The sequence below is a fragment of the Oncorhynchus clarkii genome, unplaced genomic scaffold (genome assembly GCF_045791955.1).
Source record: "Oncorhynchus clarkii lewisi isolate Uvic-CL-2024 unplaced genomic scaffold, UVic_Ocla_1.0 unplaced_contig_1794_pilon_pilon, whole genome shotgun sequence".
Classification (NCBI taxonomy): domain Eukaryota; kingdom Metazoa; phylum Chordata; class Actinopteri; order Salmoniformes; family Salmonidae; genus Oncorhynchus; species Oncorhynchus clarkii.
The window spans coordinates 73014-89564 of record NW_027261073.1 but is presented as its reverse complement, the minus strand read 5'-3'; the positions used below and the strand labels follow the sequence as shown (position 1 = coordinate 89564).

Genomic DNA, 16551 nt, shown 5'->3' with positions numbered 1-16551 from the left:
CTCTTAGGTGAAAGACAGGGTTAGAATGAGGACAGTAGAACTCCCATAGCCCTCTTAGGAGAAAGACAGGGTTAGAATGAGTATATATAACTCCCATAGCCCTCTTAGGTGAAAGACAGGGTTAGAATGAGGACAGTAGAACTCCCATAGCCCTCTTAGGAGAAAGACAGGGTTAGAATGAGTATATATAACTCCCATAGCGCTCTTAGGAGAAAGATAGGGTTAGAATGAGTATATATAACTCCCATAGCCCTCTTAGGAGAAAGACAGGGTTAGAATGAGGACAGTAGAACTCCCATAGCCCTCTTAGGAGAAAGACAGGGTTAGAATGAGTATATATAACTCCCATAGCCCTCTTAGGAAAAAGACAGGGTTAGAATGAGGACAGTAGAAATCCCATAGCCCTCTTAGGTGAAATACAGGGTTAGAATGAGGACAGTAGAACTCCCGTAGCCCTCTTAGGAGAAAGACAGGGTTAGAATGAGGACAGTAGAACTCCCATAGCCCTCTTAGGTGAAAGACAGGGTTAGAATGAGGACAGTAGAACTCCCATAGCCCTCTTAGGAGAAAGACAGGGTTAGAATGAGTATATATAACTCCCATAGCCCTCTTAGGAAAAAGACAGGGTTAGAATGAGGACAGTAGAACTCCCATAGCCCTCTTAGGTGAAAGACAGGGTTAGAATGAGGACAGTAGAACTCCCATAGCCCTCTTAGGAGAAAGACAGGGTTAGAATGAGTATATATAACTCCCATAGCCCTCTTAGGTGAAAGACAGGGTTAGAATGAGGACAGTAGAACTCCCATAGCCCTCTTAGGAGAAAGACAGGGTTAGAATGAGTATATATAACTCCCATAGCCCTCTTAGGAGAAAGATAGGGTTAGAATGAGTATATATAACTCCCATAGCCCTCTTAGGAGAAAGATAGGGTTAGAATGAGTATATATAACTCCCATAGCCCTCTTAGGAGAAAGACAGGGTTAGAATGAGGACAGTAGAACTCCCATAGCCCTCTTAGGAGAAAGATAGGGTTAGAATGAGTATATATAACTCCCATAGCCCTCTTAGGAGAAAGACAGGGTTAGAATGAGGACAGTAGAACTCCCATAGCCCTCTTAGGAGAAAGACAGGGTTAGAATGAGGACAGTAGAACTCCCATAGCCCTCTTAGGTGAAAGACAGGGTTAGAATGAGGACAGTAGAACTCCCATAGCCCTCTTAGGAGAAAGACAGGGTTAGAATGAGTATATATAACTCCCATAGCCCTCTTAGGTGAAAGACAGGGTTAGAATGAGGACAGTAGAACTCCCATAGCCCTCTTAGGAGAAAGACAGGGTTAGAATGAGTATATATAACTCCCATAGCGCTCTTAGGAGAAAGATAGGGTTAGAATGAGTATATATAACTCCCATAGCCCTCTTAGGAGAAAGACAGGGTTAGAATGAGGACAGTAGAACTCCCATAGCCCTCTTAGGAGAAAGACAGGGTTAGAATGAGTATATATAACTCCCATAGCCCTCTTAGGAAAAAGACAGGGTTAGAATGAGGACAGTAGAAATCCCATAGCCCTCTTAGGTGAAATACAGGGTTAGAATGAGGACAGTAGAACTCCCGTAGCCCTCTTAGGAGAAAGACAGGGTTAGAATGAGGACAGTAGAACTCCCATAGCCCTCTTAGGTGAAAGACAGGGTTAGAATGAGGACAGTAGAACTCCCATAGCCCTCTTAGGAGAAAGACAGGGTTAGAATGAGTATATATAACTCCCATAGCCCTCTTAGGAAAAAGACAGGGTTAGAATGAGGACAGTAGAACTCCCATAGCCCTCTTAGGTGAAAGACAGGGTTAGAATGAGGACAGTAGAACTCCCATAGCCCTCTTAGGAGAAAGACAGGGTTAGAATGAGGACAGTAGAACTCCCATAGCCCTCTTAGGTGAAAGACAGGGTTAGAATGAGGACAGTAGAACTCCCATAGCCCTCTTAGGAGAAAGACAGGGTTAGAATGAGTATATATAACTCCCATAGCCCTCTTAGGTGAAAGACAGGGTTAGAATGAGGACAGTAGAACTCCCATAGCCCTCTTAGGAGAAAGACAGGGTTAGAATGAGTATATATAACTCCCATAGCCCTCTTAGGAAAAAGACAGGGTTAGAATGAGGACAGTAGAACTCCCATAGCCCTCTTAGGTGAAAGACAGGGTTAGAATGAGGACAGTAGAACTCCCATAGCCCTCTTAGGAGAAAGACAGGGTTAGAATGAGGACAGTAGAACTCCCATAGCCCTCTTAGGTGAAAGACAGGGTTAGAATGAGGACAGTAGAACTCCCATAGCCCTCTTAGGAGAAAGACAGGGTTAGAATGAGTATATATAACTCCCATAGCCCTCTTAGGAGAAAGACAGGGTTAGAATGAGTATATATAACTCCCATAGCCCTCTTAGGAAAAAGACAGGGTTAGAATGAGGACAGTAGAACTCCCATAGCCCTCTTAGGTGATAGACAGGTTTAGAATGAGGACAGTAGAACTCCCATAGCCCTCTTAGGAGAAAGACAGGGTTAGAATGAGGACAGTAGAACTCCCATAGAGACAGGGTTAGTTGGCTACTGTAGCTCTTCCTTCCTCACGTTCCTCCTCCTCCCTGTTAACCTGCCAATATGGCATCACACACACACACATACACACACGTGATTGCCGTTAACTGGTGTAATAATTGTGTCGGGGTGAGAGAGGGCCACAGACAGCGGGGAGTCTGGGAGAGAGGTGGGTGTGTGTGTGGGACGACCATATGCATTTCACTCTGCCTCTCTTTGTCTGAGCGGGAGAAAACGATAAACACAACACACAGCGAGCAGGCTTTATACGGTAACCTACCGAATAGAATCTTAATGCTCTCTCAATGCCATTTCTATCAGGAGATTCCAGTCAGACACTGATGTTGTGAGGGATTGGTGGAGGAAGCTGTCATATTGCCATCTAGTGGCGATATGAGGCTCTACTGGTGCCTTGGGCATATTGTACAGCAACCTCGTCCATGGGGTTTCAAAATTCCAGTGACTTCTCCAAAATTACCAGGTTTTTCAGGAATCCTGGTTGGAAGATCTCCAGAATCTTGGGGGGAATAAGCAGGAAATCCGGTGTCCTCCAACCAGGACTTCTGGAAAACCATAGCATTTTGTGGAAGTCACCATCATTTTTCAACCCTACTCGTCCCTGAGTTCTGTTACTGGAGAGAGAGTTGACTGGAGGACTAGATTCCTTGTCCAGGGTCATTGAGGTGAATGTGTACTGCAGTGCTGACTGTGCTGATGTCACATAATGTCATCAGTTGGCTAAGCACTGTCAAGACTGGAGTTATGTGTTTTATTGGGGGATTGGAAGTATTGACACACACACCACACACACACTTGTGCACAGACTTAGGCACACACACTCATCTCCAACAGTGTGTGTCCGGTCTCAGCAAGGTATGGCCTCCTTGGTGGCCAGAGTAATGGGAATTGGCCACGGCTGATAGGCCGGGGCCCAGGGGGAATTCTGGGAGATTTTAAATAGTTTATAATCTTTTTTGGCACGCTCTCTCTCCAGCATCCCACTCCAAATAGAAGTTTCCCTTAGGCACAGATCGAGGATCAGCTGAGCCTCTCCAAGTCCTAACCTTAATCATTTGGGAGGACACATAAAACACACCTCAGATCATCGTCCTTCTACCTCTGAAAACAAGCATTATCGTTATAGTTTCAATACAGTAGATTAACAAGATGGGAGTTATATTAGATTTAGAGGGCACATTATTGGTGTAAGTGAGTTCTGAATGTTATTTTTATATCAACATACACAGGGAGGGTACTGTTCAGACCATTATCCAGCACTAAGCCTCGGGCTCCGACATCTGTTTCCTAAAGATAGTCAATTAGATGCTGTCTAGCACAATCAACGGCAGTCTCTGCTAATAAACTGGGGTTTTAGTGCGACTAGAAGAGCCGTTGGATCCAGAAGAGCCCTGCCCTAGGGGGAGGAAGAGCTGCTGCTCTCTGAGTCTGTCTCTTCACTAGTGGGTGTGTGGACTGATCAGTGATGGAGCCAGATCTGTGTGTGTGTGTGTGTGTGTTCGTGGTTTGGGTGTCAGTCTCATTAGCACGTGGACTAATGAAGACTTCCTGTTGATGAGCCATTAAACCACTGACTGACTGTCCATCCCACTAGTCATTCTATTTCTGCTGCTGGACTAGCAAGACCATGGAACAGCTCTCGAATTATGGGACCTAATCTCCTTATTAAGAGTGAGCAATGCCTGCTGGCTGCCTCGGTGTGTGTGAAGGGGGATGTCTGTGGAGTCTGGACAGGGCCGAGACGACCTCAGGACAGTGTGTGTGTGTGTGTGTGTTAGGGGGGTGAGTCTGAATGTGTGTGTGCAGAGGATGAAGACTGCTAATCAGATTTGCACGGTTATTAATTTGTATTTCCCAGACCGGAGCAGCGGCGTCCCACCACCATCACCACAGTGTTGCCGTGGTGTTTCCGTGGTGATGAGACTCATGCTGTGCCCTGTGACATCATCTTCCCTGGGTGTTCTGCTCTCTCTGTTTGTGTCCCAAATGACACCCGATTCCCTTCATTGTGCACTGCTGTTGACCAGGGTCTATAAGGAATAGGGTGGCATTTAGGACCTACTCACTGTCATTACCCAAACAACCTTTTTCAACAAATGTCATTTTGGATTCCACCATAGTAAACATATTATCTCAAACAGACCTCATTATTGAATTCTTATCCGTTGAATAGGAAGGTTTCTAGGTTTAAAGGAGTTCATTTTAGTCGTGATTTAGTTGTAGACAGAATAGAGATTTAAATGACCTGGGCCAGTCACAGCTCCAGAAGTAGCCAAGACACTGGCTTACAGTAGTATTATTATGATGATGTGGGCAACTTGGCATTGTCAGAAGAACTGAGGTACACCATTATGTGTTGTCAAATTATTAGCTGAGAGTTACTGTAGCTCCTGTACCCTACTGCTACTGTGGAGGTGGCTTCCACCTTCTGACAGTTACTGTAGCTCCTGTACCCTACTGCTACTGTGGAGGTGGCTTCCACCTTCTGACAGTTACTGTAGCTCCTGTACCCTACTGCTACTGTGGAGGTGGCTTCCACCTTCTGACAGTTACTGTAGCTCCTGTACCCTACTGCTACTGTGGATGTGGCTTCCACCTTCTGACAGTTACTGTAGCTCCTGTACCCTACTGCTACTGTGGAGGTGGCTTCCACCTTCTGACAGTTACTGTAGCTCCTGTACCCTACTGCTACTGTGGAGGTGGCTTCCACCTTCTGACAGTTACTGTAGCTCCTGTACCCTACTGCTACTGTGGAGGTGGCTTCCACCTTCTGACAGTTACTGTAGCTCCTGTACCCTACTGCTACTGTGGAGGTGGCTTCCACCTTCTGACAGTTACTGTAGCTCCTGTACCCTACTGCTACTGTGGAGGTGGCTTCCACCTTCTGACAGTTACTGTAGCTCCTGTACCCTACTGCTACTGTGGAGGTGGCTTCCACCTTCTGACAGTTACTGTAGCTCCTGTACCCTACTGCTACTGTGGAGGTGGCTTCCACCTTCTGACAGTTACTGTAGCTCCTGTACCCTACTGCTACTGTGGGGGTGGCTTCCACCTTCTGACAGTTACTGTAGCTCCTGTACCCTACTGCTACTGTGGGGGTGGCTTCCACCTTCTGACAGTTACTGTAGCTATTTTACTCTGCTGCTGCTATAGTTTTTTCTAATTTATGGGCAATTCACAACATATATTGTGATTACATTCTTTTTTTAAACAAATCTAAATAAACTTTGTTGTACAATTAAAGGTTTTCAAAGACTCAGCAAAAATCAAATGGATTTGGGGTTTGTGCAATGATACCCAGGCTAAATATAATCCTTCCACAACCATAATACCCATTCATTATTTTATTATTTTATCAAAATAGTTTGATCTGCTTTTTTTTTTGCTATCGTCACTGATTTGGCTTTCAATGAAAATGTACCTTTTGTTACAAATTTAACCAGAACCATACACAATCCACATTCACTAATCATGACTAACTTATTGTAGCAGGCATTAGGCTATAGAAAATTAGCACAGGTCTCATCAACAATCTCTCCAGCCCATGTGCTATTGAGTAGCCAGCTAATCTTTATATTTCAAGTTTAGCCAACTTGGCTCTATTTTCTAGCTAACAAGGTTGACAGTTGAATTGTTATGAACACACCCTTCTGTCTGTCTCCATGTGTCTGAACAGCGTGCTATTCTGTCCACTCTGTTCAGATGTTGAAATCAAGTGTGTTTAGTATTTCTCAGAATGACAGTGAGTTGACAATTCCTTATATATTGGTGTTTTATTGCACATTTATAAAACACAGACATGACAGCTAGTATAAAAGTCTTTGGTTAAAACACTGCTAGCGGTACGTGGTACAGCAATCCCGCGCACGACAAAACTGAGTTTTCATTTTCCAGAACCAATGTTCGTTGCTACTCCGGTTTTAGTAGTGTCTGCTCTGTGTGCAGTTTGAGGAGTTGAGACATAAAAAGGGTATTGGTAGAGAAGGGAACTTCTCTTCTCTGACAATAAAATTCTCTGTGTTTCGGTGACCTCAGATGCAAAAAATCGTGTTTCGGTGACCTCAGATGCAAAAAATCGTGTTTCGGTGACCTCAGATGCATAAAATCAAGTTGAAACCGCTTCTCAGAGAGGAAGAAGGAATCTCATCTTTGTTGTTGTGAGTGGCAGGGGGAGGGGCTTTGTGTGTGTGTGTGTGTGTGTGAGAGAATGGGAAGGTGCACACAGCACAGAAGGGAGCGAAGGAGGCGAGACCAAAAAGACTACATGAAAACAACATTGTGATCCAGGCATGTGGAATATCATGCAGCCCTACTGTGGAGGTGGCTTACAACTTTTGAAGATACAATGGGTCATTAGACTTATGTAAATATGTTTGTTGCCTGGCAACAGCCTGCTTGGCTACAGAGTGTGTGCGTGGGCATACGTGTATGTGTGTAAAGTAGGTAGAATGCCACAAAGTTGGCACCAGACTGTAGTATTAATTGAATGGACTTAATGCCATCATCAACATTCCTTTGAATGTTATCAGCCAATTTGATAAATATGTTACCTGGTTGTTAGGTCAATGTCTGGGTTAGCACCTGCACGTTAGCTAAGCGTCTGGACAAGCAGTTGAGTTACCTCAGTTGACTGCATGGTGACACAAGGCCAAGTCCTGAGGCTCAGCTCCAGATGGTTATTTGGACAGAGAGCGGCTTCGACTGCATCCATCCGTCCTCTCCCCAACATTATTCAAACGTTATCGCTCTCACCAACTAAAATCCATCTGTGCTCACACACACCAATCCAGATCCATCAAGTTGCTGTGCATATTGAGACAATGACAATCGTAACAGGACATGATGTATCTTCTTGGTCTTCATGGAACGTTGACGCTGCAACTTGGGTTCTCGATCAATAACAACAACAAAAAATGCACATTTATTAAACGTTGTCAGAACTAATTATATTTAGAGTTATTGAGGGGTATTTAGTGATGTTCTGTGTATTTTAAGATGGGCTGGATGCCTGGTAGTCATTGTAGGCTCAACTTAAATTAGTCTACTATAGAATTTTTAGGAGACCTCTCCTTTTCTCTTACAGTTCACCTCTCTCACAGTTCAACTCTCTCACTCTCTCTCTCTCACCCCCCCCCCCCCCCCTTGCTGTCCCCCACTATAGACACCTAGAGCCTTCTACAGAGCCTTCTCTAGCCCTGCTGTCCCCCACTCTAGACACCTAGAGCCTTCTACAGGGCCTTCTCTAGCCCTGCTGTCCCCCACTCTAGACATCTAGAGCCTTCTACAGAGCCTTCTCTAGCCCTGCTGTCCCCCACTCTAGACACCTAGAGCCTTCTGCAGAGCCTTCTTTAGCCCTGCTGTCCCCCACTCTAGACACCTAGAGCCTTCTGCAGAGCCTTCTCTAGCCCTGCTGTCCCCCACTCTAGACACCTAGAGCCTTCTACAGAGCCCTCTCTAGCCCTGTTGTCCCCCACTCTAGACACCTAGAGCCTTCCACAGAGCCCTCTCTAGCCCTGCTGTCCCCCACTCTAGACACCTAGAGCCTTCCACAGAGCCCTCTCTAGCCCTGCTGTCCCCCACTCTAGACACCTAGAGCCTTCTACAGAGCCCTCTCTAGCCCTGCTGTCCCCCACTATAGACACCTAGAGCCGTCTACAGAGCCCTCTCTAGCCCTGCTGTCCCCCACTATAGACACCTAGAGTCCAGACATCATAGGAGTCTACCCTGGCTCCGTCCTTCCATCCTTCCTTCCATCTCCCTTCCTTCTTGTTCATTCATTAATTTCCTTTCTTTCTTCATTCCTTCCCTTCTTCTGTTTAGCCTCTCCATCTTTCCTGCTTTCTTCCCTACCTCACTTTCTCCTTCCTTCCTTCCTTCCTTCCTTCCTTCCTTCCTTCCTTTCTTTCGTTATTTCGTTCGTTCGTTCGTTCGTTATTTCTTTTTCCCCTCCCGCTTTCTTCCCTACCTCACTTTCTCCTTCCTTCCATTGCTCCATAGTTCCAACTCTGAATAGATCTGTCCCCCTTCACCCTGACGTGAAGGATTTGATTTATTTGTGTATTTGTGTGTGTTAAGCTGTTGAGGACACACTCGCTCTTGCGTGGAGGTGTGTGTGTGTGTGTGTGTGAGACAGGCCTAGTGATTAACAGTGATTCCTTGACAGATGAGGTGTGTATGGTGCTCCCCAGCCCTTACATTGCTGTGTGAACCTATCTGACCAACTCGACAGCTAGTTAAACACTCACCCATGTAGATCGGAGGACGCCAGTGTTTTCAAGGACTTATCCTGAGCAGTTTGTCCAAGTTGTCCTGGAAACATCCTGGCACGTTATCGCCCTTTAACTCTTAACTTTTCTAAAAGTATGAATACAGTCTGCGCTCCAATTATTCTCTCCAAATGAGTTCCCAATACTACCACTAATTTCAGTAACGCAATTCCCCTCTGTTTATTTAATGGGAATACATTATCACCTCCTTATCATGGGTCTCAGCATCTGTGTACTGCAGCTAGTGGAACTACTTCTTACGTTCCTAGAGGGGTTAAATGCGGAAGACACATTTCAGTTGAAGGCATTCAGTCGTACAACTGACGAGGTATCTCCCTGTCCAGGCTAACATTGCTGTAGCCTTCCTGTACAGTTTCTCTAACGATGACTCAAGGTTCTCTAACATTGCACTAACATTCCTGTCCAGTCTCTGTTTCTCCCCATATGTTTATCCAGGCTAATGTTGCCGCAACGTTCCTCTCCACTCTCTCTAACGTTCCCTCAACATTGTCCCCCCCCCAAGGTTCATCAATGAGACAGAGCAGAACATGGGTTCACCGGGGCAGGCCAAGCAGTGCCAGCTCCGGACCTTCCTGACCTACTACATCAACGACCTGTTCCTGCACCAGGTCAGAACAGAGATCAACAAGGAGATCCGGGCCGTCAGCAAGACAGCAGACCCACTGAAAGTCCTGGCTAGTGCTGATACTATGAAGGTCCTGGCGGTGCAGAGGCCCCTGCTGCAGGTGAGGGGGGCCGGGAACACATACTCGCAGGACACACACACACACACTCGCAGGACACACACACACTCGCAGGACGGACGGACACACATTCGCAGGACGGACACACACACATTCGCAGGACGGACACACACACACTCGCAGGACAGACACACACACTCGCAGGACGGACACACACACACTCGCAGGACACGCATATTCACAAAATATGGTAAACATGGAAATCATACAACTGTCTGTGTGGACATATTTATACAGACATGTATGCTTACTTACTTCTGCTCATACTTTGTTTCCTGTTCACAACCTGTTCACAACCTATTCACAACCTGTTCACAACCTATTCACAAGATCAACATTCTTCTTAATTTATGTTATGGTGTACATTTCCATTAGAGTCATTTAGCAGACGTTCTTATACAGAGAGACTTACAGTTGGTGAATTCATCAGTTAGTATACGGCCAGGTAATAGTTTCCTTTGGACTTTGTGAGGTTTCCACAGCCACCTCTCTCGTTCTCTCTCTCGTTCTCTCTCTCATTCTCTCTCTCTCTCGTTCTCTCTCTCATTCTCTCTCTCTCTCGTTCTCTCTCTCATTCTCTCTCTCATTCTCTCTCTCTCTCGTTCTCTCTCTCATTCGCTCTCTCTCGTTCTCTCTCTCATTCTCTCTGTCTCGTTCTCTCTCTCATTCTCTCTCTCTCTCTCGTTCTCTCTCTCATTCTCGCTCTCTCTCATTCTCGCTCTCTCTCGTTCTCGTTCAAATTTTCTCTTACACACACACACACACACACACACACACACACACACACACACACACACAGTGATACTTGGCAGCCACCCACCTATCTCACAGAATCATAATTGTATCTGAAACAGCATTTGATTCTCCCTGACCCCGTAGAAGCAGTTAATTGGTGGTTATAGAATATAGACACACACACACACCCCGGTACCCATTTCTTCCAGCACAGGAAGTGGGCCTATCATCTCCATGGATACCACTTACTGCTCATGCTCACCTAGCACCTCCCCTATTAAAGATGAGATCAATCATGAGATCAATCACTTCTCACAGCAATGTGTTCCCCAGATCAGATATGTAACAGTGGATGTTATGCATCTCAAAGCTAGTCTCTGTGAATACTCTACAGTAGTGTATAAAGAATGAGTCTTCTCATACGGCCGAATGCCGACACATTGACCGTTACCATAAATACCTACACTGTTGATTCTTCTTCTTCAGTGTCTACCTGCATGTTTAGGCTATAGCTATAGTGGCTGTGTTAATGTGTGGATGCTACTGTTAGTGTGTGTGTGTGTGTGTGTGTGTGACTGCGTATATGTGTGCGTGTACCTGTTTTAGTCAATTAGTCCAGAGATGGTGAAGTGTCGTCTAGAATACAGAGATGGCGAAGTGTCGTCTAGAATACAGAGATGGCGAAGTGTCGTCTAGAATACAGAGATGGTGAAGGGCCGTCTAGAATACAGAGATGGTGAAGGGCCGTCTAGAATACAGAGATGGCGAAGTGCCGTCTAGAATACAGAGATGGCGAAGGGCCGTCTAGAATACAGAGATGGTGAAGTGCCGTCTAGAATACAGAGATGGCGAAGTGTCGTCTAGAATACAGAGATGGCGAAGTGTCGTCTAGAATACAGAGATGGCGAAGTGTCGTCTAGAATACAGAGATGGTGAAGGGCCGTCTAGAATACAGAGATGGCGAAGGGCCGTCTAGAATACAGAGATGGTGAAGTGTCGTCTAGAATACAGAGATGGCGAAGGGCCGTCTAGAATACAGAGATGGCGAAGGGCCGTCTAGAATACAGAGATGGTGAAGGGCCGTCTAGAATACAGAGATGGCGAAGGGCCGTCTAGAATACAGAGATGGTGAAGGGCCGTCTAGAATACAGAGATGGCGAAGGGCCGTCTAGAATACAGAGATGGCGAAGGACCGTCTAGAATACAGAGATGGCGAAGGGCCGTCTAGAATACAGAGATGGCGAAGGGCCGTCTAGAATACATGTGGCCCTCCGAGTGAGTTAAAGGGTAAGAGACATTATGTGGAATCTGTCACCATAAATGTTTCTGTGTGTGTCTATTTGTATTTATTATGGATCCCCATTAAGCAGCTCCTCTTCCTGGGATCCAGCAGTTTATACAATTTTAAAAACATAACAATACATTCACAGCTTTCACAACACACTGTGTGCCCTAAGGCCCCTACTCCACCACTACCACATATCTACAGTACAAAATCCATGCGTATGTGTGTGTATAGTGTTTATGTTATCGTGTGTGTGTGCACGAGCACGTGCATCTTTGTGTGTGTGTGTGTGTGAGAGAGAATGTCCAGTGCTTTATTATTATTTTTTTTTACATTTAGAAAGTTTACATAGAAAATACAAGTCAGCTGGATGTAACGAGGTCAGCTGGATGTAACGAGGTCAGCCGGATGTAACAAGGTCAGCTGGATGTAACTAGGTCAGCTGGATGTAACGAGGTCAGCCGGATGTAACGAGGTCAGCCGGATGTAACGAGGTCAGCCGGATGTAACAAGGTCAGCTGGATGTAACGAGGTCAGCTGGATGTAACGAGGTCAGCCGGATGTAACGAGGTCAGCCGGATGTAACGAGGTCAGCCGGATGTAACGAGGTCAGCCGGATGTAACGAGGTCAGCCGGATGTAACGAGGTCAGCCGGATGTAACGAGGTCAGCCGGATGTAACGAGGTCAGCCGGATGTAACGAGGTCAGCCGGATGTAACGAGGTCAGCCGGATGTAACGAGGTCAGCCGGATGTAACGAGGTCAGCCGGATGTAACGAGGTCAGGGTGATGTAACGAGGTCAGCCGGATGTAACGAGGTCAGGGTGATGTTGTGATTTCAGCGGGATGTAATGATGTCACACCAACAACAACGATAGTGTCTAATAAAACAAGTGTTACTCATGAATACATTTACTTACAACAGCCAGTGTGCTCTCCCACCTCTCAGGCAGCTTGTGAAAGCCAGCATGGGTAGAATGCAATAATTGACTAATATTTGCCATATTGTAATAATTCTCATGTCATCATCATTTATTCCAACAACACTGTTTCCATCATCATTTATTCCAACAACACTGTTTCCATCATCATTTGTCGCAATAAAGTTCGACCCCAAAAAATCCCCCCCTGTCGAACAGATGACAATGTTGTCATCTGCCATTTTCATTGCACCTGTCACAATGATTTTATTTTGTGACATTGCATTTGACGGAAGAACCTGGGTCAATGGAAACCTGCCTTGTGTGTGTGTGTGTCTCTCTCTCTGTGTGTGTATGTGTGTGTCTCTCTCTCTGTGTGTGTATGTGTGTGTCTCTCTCTCTGTGTGTATATGTGTGTGTGTCTCTCTCTCTGTGTGTATGTGTGTGTCTCTCTCTCTCTCTGTGTGTCTCTCTTTCTGTGTGTGTGTCTCTGTGTGTGTGTGTGTGTGTGTGTGTGTGTATCCACTCCAGAATGTGTATGTAGGTGTGTTTTAAGACAGTGTGTGTATACACTCCAGAATGTGTATGTAGGTGTGTATTAAGACAGTGTGTGTATCCACTCCAGAATGTGTATGTAGGTGTGTTTTAAGACAGTGTGTGTCTGCCCCTCTGTCTTTGTTAACTCTCCATTCAGAGTGAGAGAATACTGACAGTTCATTACAGCTCCTGGCTCGGAGTTCACTGGCGTTTGTTTACGATTATGACTTCTCCTTAACGAGGACTGCGGCATCTTGCTAATTACACTGCTAGGCTAATGAGCCTCTCTCCAGTTAGCGGGAGCTCCATAAAACGCTCCTTTTGTTTGGGGTTTTGGCTTTTTTAATTACGCCAATCAAAGAGGCCTGCCTGCTCCTTCCTCTACTGCCAGATACACACATACAAGACCCAGGCCCTCGTGTGTGTGTGTGTGTGTGTGTGCGTGCGAGAGAAGTCCAACCGATCCCCACTGTGTCCTGGCTGGTTGGTCTCAGTGTGACAGCGGGCCACTACTTTTAATGGGCTACTCCAGTCCTCAGTGCTCCCTGCTCACTCAAGATGGCAGGTGGCTTTATGGAGGAAAGAGACTGAAGGAGATGATACATGTCCCAGAGGTGGACAGCTATAGAACAATACATCCTTCTGTATCAGTGTTTTAAAGGGAAGCTGCTGTAGGTTAAAGGAGCTGTTCTTGCCGTTTAGATCATCACATTCCTTGTACGTGTTGGGTCTTTCTCAGGCCTAATGTAGATGGGAAATGGTGCATGCCTGCTGTTTGGGGGGGGGGGGGGGGACACACACAAGTGTGTTCCTACAGCAGGTGTTCTAAGAGTGGGGCCACACCACTGGCACTTGAACCAATGGGCTGAAGGGACAGAGAGACACATGTTGATACACTACATTAAACACACTCTCTACCTTGGCTGCCATCACACAGGAAACGGCAGGGGACCCCATTTATAGGTGCACCTGCCATCCACTCCACCACAACACACATGTATGTACATGGGGTTAGGGGGAAGGCATTAGTGGACATACCTGGTGGACACACAGAGTGGGTTGCTGTGTTTTGGGGCTTGGGGGGGAGATGTTGCTCCATCCAGACTCACATACAGCTGGGTAGCATTGTCATGGGGAGATGTACTGTACCACCACACTGTAGTGTTAGCTGTTACCATATAGGACAACACACCCTGGGATATCACGGGACGCCGTGGTAAATACAGGTCACTACTAGGCATTTACATCTTTACCTTTCTAGACCATTTGATACGTTATAGACATGGGCTCTGATACCATACAGGAACGATACATTATCTAGAGACATGGGCTCTGATACCATACAGGAACGATACGTTATCTAGAGACATAGGATCTGATACCATACAGGAACGATACGTTATCTAGAGACATGGGCTCTGATACCATACAGGAACGATACGTTATCTAGAGACATGGGCTCTGATACCATACATGAACGATACGTTTTCTAGAGACATGTGCTCTGATACCATACAGGAACGATACGTTATCTAGAGACATGGGCTCTGATACCATACAGGAACAATACGTTATCTAGAGACATGGGCTCTGATACCATACAGGAACGATACGTCATCTAGAGACATGGGCTCTGATACCATACAGGAACGATACGTTATCTAGAGACATGGGCTCTGATACCATACAGGAACAATACGTCATCTAGAGACATGGGCTCTGATACCATACAGGAACGATACGTTATCTAGAGACATGGGCTCTGATACCATACAGGAACGATACGTTATCTAAAGACATGGGCTCTGATACCATACAGGAACGATACGTTATCTAGAGACATGGGCTCTGATACCATACAGGAACGATACGTTATCTAGAGACATGGGCTCTGATACCATACAGGAACGATACATTATCTAGAGACATGGGCTCTGATACCATACAGGAACGATACGTTATCTAAAGACATGGGCTCTGATACCATACAGGAACGATACATTATCTAGAGACATGGGATCTGATACCATACAGGAACGATACGTTATCTAGAGACATGGGCTCTGATACCATACAGGAACGATACGTTATCTAGAGACATGGGCTTTGATACCAAATCAAATCAAATCAAACCATACAGGAACGATACGTTATCTAGAGACATGGGCTCTGATACCATACAGGAACGATACGTTATCTAGAGACATAGGCTCTGGAACGATACGTTATCTAGAGACATAGGCTCTGATACCATATAGGAACGATACGTTATCTAAAGACATAGGCTCTGATACCATACAGGAACGATACGTTATCTAGAGACAGACCCTTTGCTATGAGACTCGAAATTGAGCTCAGGTGCATCCTGTTTCCATTGATCATCCTTGAGATGTTTCTTCAACTTGATTGGAGTCCACCTGTGGTAAATTCAATTGATTGGACATGATTTGGAAAGGCACACACCTGTCTATATAAGGTCTCACAGTTGACAGTGCATGTCAGAGCAAAACCCAAGACATGAGGTCAAAGTAATTGTCGGTGGAGAATTATTTAAGGTCCCCAAGAACACAGTGGCCTCCATCATTCTTAAGTGGAATAGGTTTGGAACCACCAAGACTCTTCCTGAAGCTGACCTCCCGACCAAACTGAGCAATCGGGGAGAAGGGCCTTGGTCAGGGAGGTGAACAAAAACACGATGGTTTCCAGAGTTTCTCTCTGGAGATGGGAGAACCTTACAGAAGGACAACCATCTATGCAGTACTCCATCAATCAGGCTTTTATGGTAGAGTGGCCAGACGGAAGGCACTCCTTAGTAAAAGGCACATGACAGTCCGCTTGGAGTTTGCAAAAAGGCACCTAAATACCATGAGAAACAAGATTTTCTGGTCTGATGAAACCAAGATTGAACTCTGTGGCATGAATGCCAAGTGTCATGTCTGGAGGAAATTTGGCACCATCCCTACGGTGAAGTATGGAGGTGGGAGCATCATGCTGTGGGGATGTTTTTCAGCGGCAGGGACAGGGATCGAGGCAACGATGAACGGAGAAAAGTACAGAGAAAAGTACAGGACCTCGAACTGTGGCGAAGGTTTACCTTCCAACAGGACAACGATTATAAGCACACAGCCAAGACAATGCAGGAGTGGCTTCGGGACAAGTGTCTGAATGTCCTTGACTGGCCCAGCCAGAGCCCGGACTTGAACCCAATCTAACATCTCTGGAGAGACCTGAAAATCGCTGTGCAGCAACACTCCCCATCCAACCTGACAGAGCTTGAGAGGATCTGCAGAGAAGAATGGGAGAAACTCCCCAAATACAGGTGTGCCAAGCTTGTAACGTCATACCCAAGAAGACTCAAGGCTGTAATTTCTGCCAAAGGTGCTTCAACAAAGTACTGAGTAAAGAGTACTTAGAATACTTATGTTAATGTGATATTTCTG

General features: G+C 45.8%; 1 protein-coding gene across 1 annotated transcript in view; it reads left to right on the top strand.

The window, feature by feature from the left end:
• Positions 1 to 16551, top strand: part of LOC139404559 (exocyst complex component 4-like) — a gene marked incomplete at its 3' end in the record, with an annotated part of 116949 nt that overhangs the window by 46499 nt on the left and 53899 nt on the right. Inside the window, exon 3 of the mRNA XM_071147259.1 lies at positions 9395 to 9617. Coding sequence (XP_071003360.1) covers positions 9395 to 9617 — 223 coding nt within the window. The remainder of the gene's footprint in view (positions 1 to 9394; positions 9618 to 16551) is intronic.